The sequence below is a fragment of the Gekko japonicus genome, unplaced genomic scaffold, assembly GCF_001447785.1.
Source record: "Gekko japonicus isolate JY-2015 unplaced genomic scaffold, Gekko_japonicus_V1.1 scaffold5643, whole genome shotgun sequence".
Taxonomy (NCBI): domain Eukaryota; kingdom Metazoa; phylum Chordata; class Lepidosauria; order Squamata; family Gekkonidae; genus Gekko; species Gekko japonicus.
In genome coordinates this window covers 1-2836 of record NW_015170434.1, presented here as the reverse complement: position 1 = coordinate 2836, position 2836 = coordinate 1, and the positions used below count along the sequence as shown (strand labels likewise).

The 2836-nt window shown below is 52.4% G+C and overlaps 1 protein-coding gene and 1 pseudogene across 1 annotated transcript in view; both read right to left on the bottom strand.

The window, feature by feature from the left end:
* MLYCD (malonyl-CoA decarboxylase) overlaps nucleotides 1-227 on the bottom strand; it is a 22426-nt gene extending 22199 nt beyond the window's left edge. Inside the window, exon 1 of the mRNA XM_015418306.1 lies at nucleotides 6-227. Coding sequence (XP_015273792.1) covers nucleotides 6-197 — 192 coding nt within the window. The 5' untranslated portion in view covers nucleotides 198-227. The remainder of the gene's footprint in view (nucleotides 1-5) is intronic.
* Nucleotides 228-1817: 1590 nt separating this feature from the next.
* Nucleotides 1818-2310, bottom strand: LOC107116409 (annotated as a pseudogene).
* Nucleotides 2311-2836: the final 526 nt, after the last annotated feature.

Below are 2836 nucleotides of genomic sequence, written 5' to 3'. Positions count from 1 at the left end.
CCGGCCGGCCCCGCCGCTTTCTCCCTCGTCTCGTACGGCGGCAGCGGCGGGACGGCGCGGCGGAGCGCCTCCTCCACGCCGGCTAGGCCCGGGCAGGCCTCGGTCGCCATGGCGACGGCGCTAGGCCGCGGCCCGCCGGAAGCGCCGGGGAGGAAGAGCCGCCGCGCCGCCACGCAGGGCCCCCAGCAGCGACGCATCCCCGGCGGCCTTCTCTCACGATCTCTCTCCTCAAGGTCCACCGCCAGGCCTCCGCTGAGGCGGGGAAGAAAACAAAGGAGGCGATTGGGCGCCCAGGCGGAAACGTCTCCTCCCGGGACCAATCCGAACGGAGGGCGGGCGGGGACAGCGTGACGTCATTCTGAGTGTGGCGGAAGAGCTCCCCCGTGCAGTGGGGATCCGCCATGTCTAGAAGGGCAGGAAGAGACAGCTTGGTTCTTTGGGCTCGTCTGCGCAGGTGATGCGGGGATTCGGACACGCCCCCCGGAAGAAGGGCATCGCTTCCAAAGGAGGAAGTGTCAGCAAGCTGCCAAGTGTTTTTCTGTTTCATGCGCATTCCTTCCCTTGCGCTTTATTGCCTCGCTGCCGCAGCGGGTATCTTTCAAGGCCGCTGGAGGAGGTGCTGGAGAAGTTGCTTTGGCTTTCCCTGGGATGAGTCGTGGGAAGCTTTACCTGTTATGTTTATTGTAGCTGTTTATACCCATGCCTAATGCCCTCGCGCGGGAACCCCAGTAATTGGGTCTTGCTGATTTGAATGTACTATAACCTGCCATGCACTTAGATCACCCGCCATTCCTAACAGTGTTCCTGTCCATGCATCTATAGCTTCAATAAAAGTAAAACCTTCTGGGAAGTGTGTGCTTCGTTGTTGCTGTGGGTCCTGACAGGAAGCCAGGGTCAGGTGGGCAACTCTGAACTGGGAAATGACTGGAGATGTATGGGTAAAGCTTAGGGAGGGCGCAAGCAAGCGCCACAGGGATTTAATGGCATAGAGTGCCTTCCAAAGTTGTCGTTTTTAGGGTTGCCAACCTCCAGGTGGCACCTGGAGATCTCCCACAATTACAATTGCTCTCCGGACAGTCAAGAGCCCTTCTGCAGAAAACGGCTGCTTTGGGGGGTGGACTCTATGGCATTATACTCTACTGAGGTCCCTCCCCACCCCAAACTCTGCCGTTCCCTAGGTTCCACCCCCCAAATATCCAAGTATTTTCCATCCACAGCTGGAAACTCAAGGGGAACTGCTCTCTGTCATATTGACATCTGTTGTCAGGAGTCATTTCCTCGGAGCGCACAGGAGCGGAGCTCCGGCAGTAAGGAGCTCAGGGGGTGGGCACATGTAACAAGCCCCGCCCCCTGCCCCCAGCAGCCCTCAGTTGGGCCAGAGGAGCAAGAAGTACAAGCTCTCCCTCCTCTGTGAGGACAGATCTGCACGTTGTCCCCCCCCCCAATAGCTAGCAGTCCAAAACAGTCCAGTGGAGCCTGAGTGGTGGGTGTTGCCTTCTGACACACGTCCGGTGATGTCAGGGGGTGTGGCATATGCTAATAAGTTATGCTAATGAGCTCCTGCACCTCTTTCTACGAAATGACCCCGTCTGTTGTACTCCAGGAGAGCTCCAGGCCCCATGAGGAGGTTGACATCCTGAGGGCTGGGTGATGATTGACAAATTGCTGTCCAATTCAATACATTTTTTTTAATTCCATTTTATTATTAACTGCCACCATCTTAACATCCTGAGGGCTGGGTGATGATTGACAAGTTGCTGTCCGATTCAATAATTTTTTTTAAGTTAACTCCATTTTATTATTAACTGCCACCATCTTTAAAAACACAGAAGCACCATGCCATGTACAACCCCTTCACAGAGATATGAAAGAATAAGTCCCGTCTTGCAAAGCCTCGCCTCCCCTTCATTTATCTGGAGAGGAAACAGTGAGCTCTTGAAGTTTAGCTCTTGAAGTTTTTCACTAAGGAAGCTGGTGTCTCTATCAGTGAGGTTTTCTGAGTCTGTTACACTTTCCAAGAGTTTCGATCCTGCACAGGGCTTCCCGGTCACAGGATCAATGACTTTCCCAACCTTGTACACGATTTCTGCCAGTTCGTGTTTCACATGCTTGCTCCTCCACACTGGCAAAGCTTTCACGATGTCTCCCACAAGGCACTGCTGCTGAGGATCATGGGCAAAATAAGTTTTCCGCTTGTTATAGAACTTTAGAAAGTAAGGATCCAGCACCAGCCTTGTTACTCTCACTTTGGTCCCAATGACTTTTCCTATGATCCATCAGGCGTGGACCGCTCCACGTAATGCAGATATGCTTCAGCATAGCAATCAGCACTCCTCCATAGGCACCTCCTCACGGTGCCATCCTTCTCGGGCAGGGCATGACCCTCAGCCCCCCCACCCGGTGCCCCCTCCCTCCCCTCCTTAAATGCCACCTGACAGAATTCAATACATTTCTGATGCATTTGTTTAAAAAGCAATATCCCATCTCTTACCTCTTTAAAAAAATAATTTGCACCATCCACTTATTTACTTAAAACCATTTTTCTTGATGTTTACATAAATAATACATTGCGTCATCTGTTTGTTACGGTTTAAAAATCATTTCATGCAAGATGTGTGGCCACCAAAGAAAAGGCCCTGCATCTAAAAGACTAGCCGCAAGAATCTTAACGAGCCAGAACAGTGGGACTTAATAACTCCAGTCAGCCAAGCAGCAGATGGAATGATCTTCGGCTGCTAGCTAGATGTCAGCTATAACGGCTTCCTCCTGGGCAGAGTGTTCCGAAGGACCAGACCTATGGCTAGAGTTGCCACAGTCAGTGTTCCCTCTAAGCTGA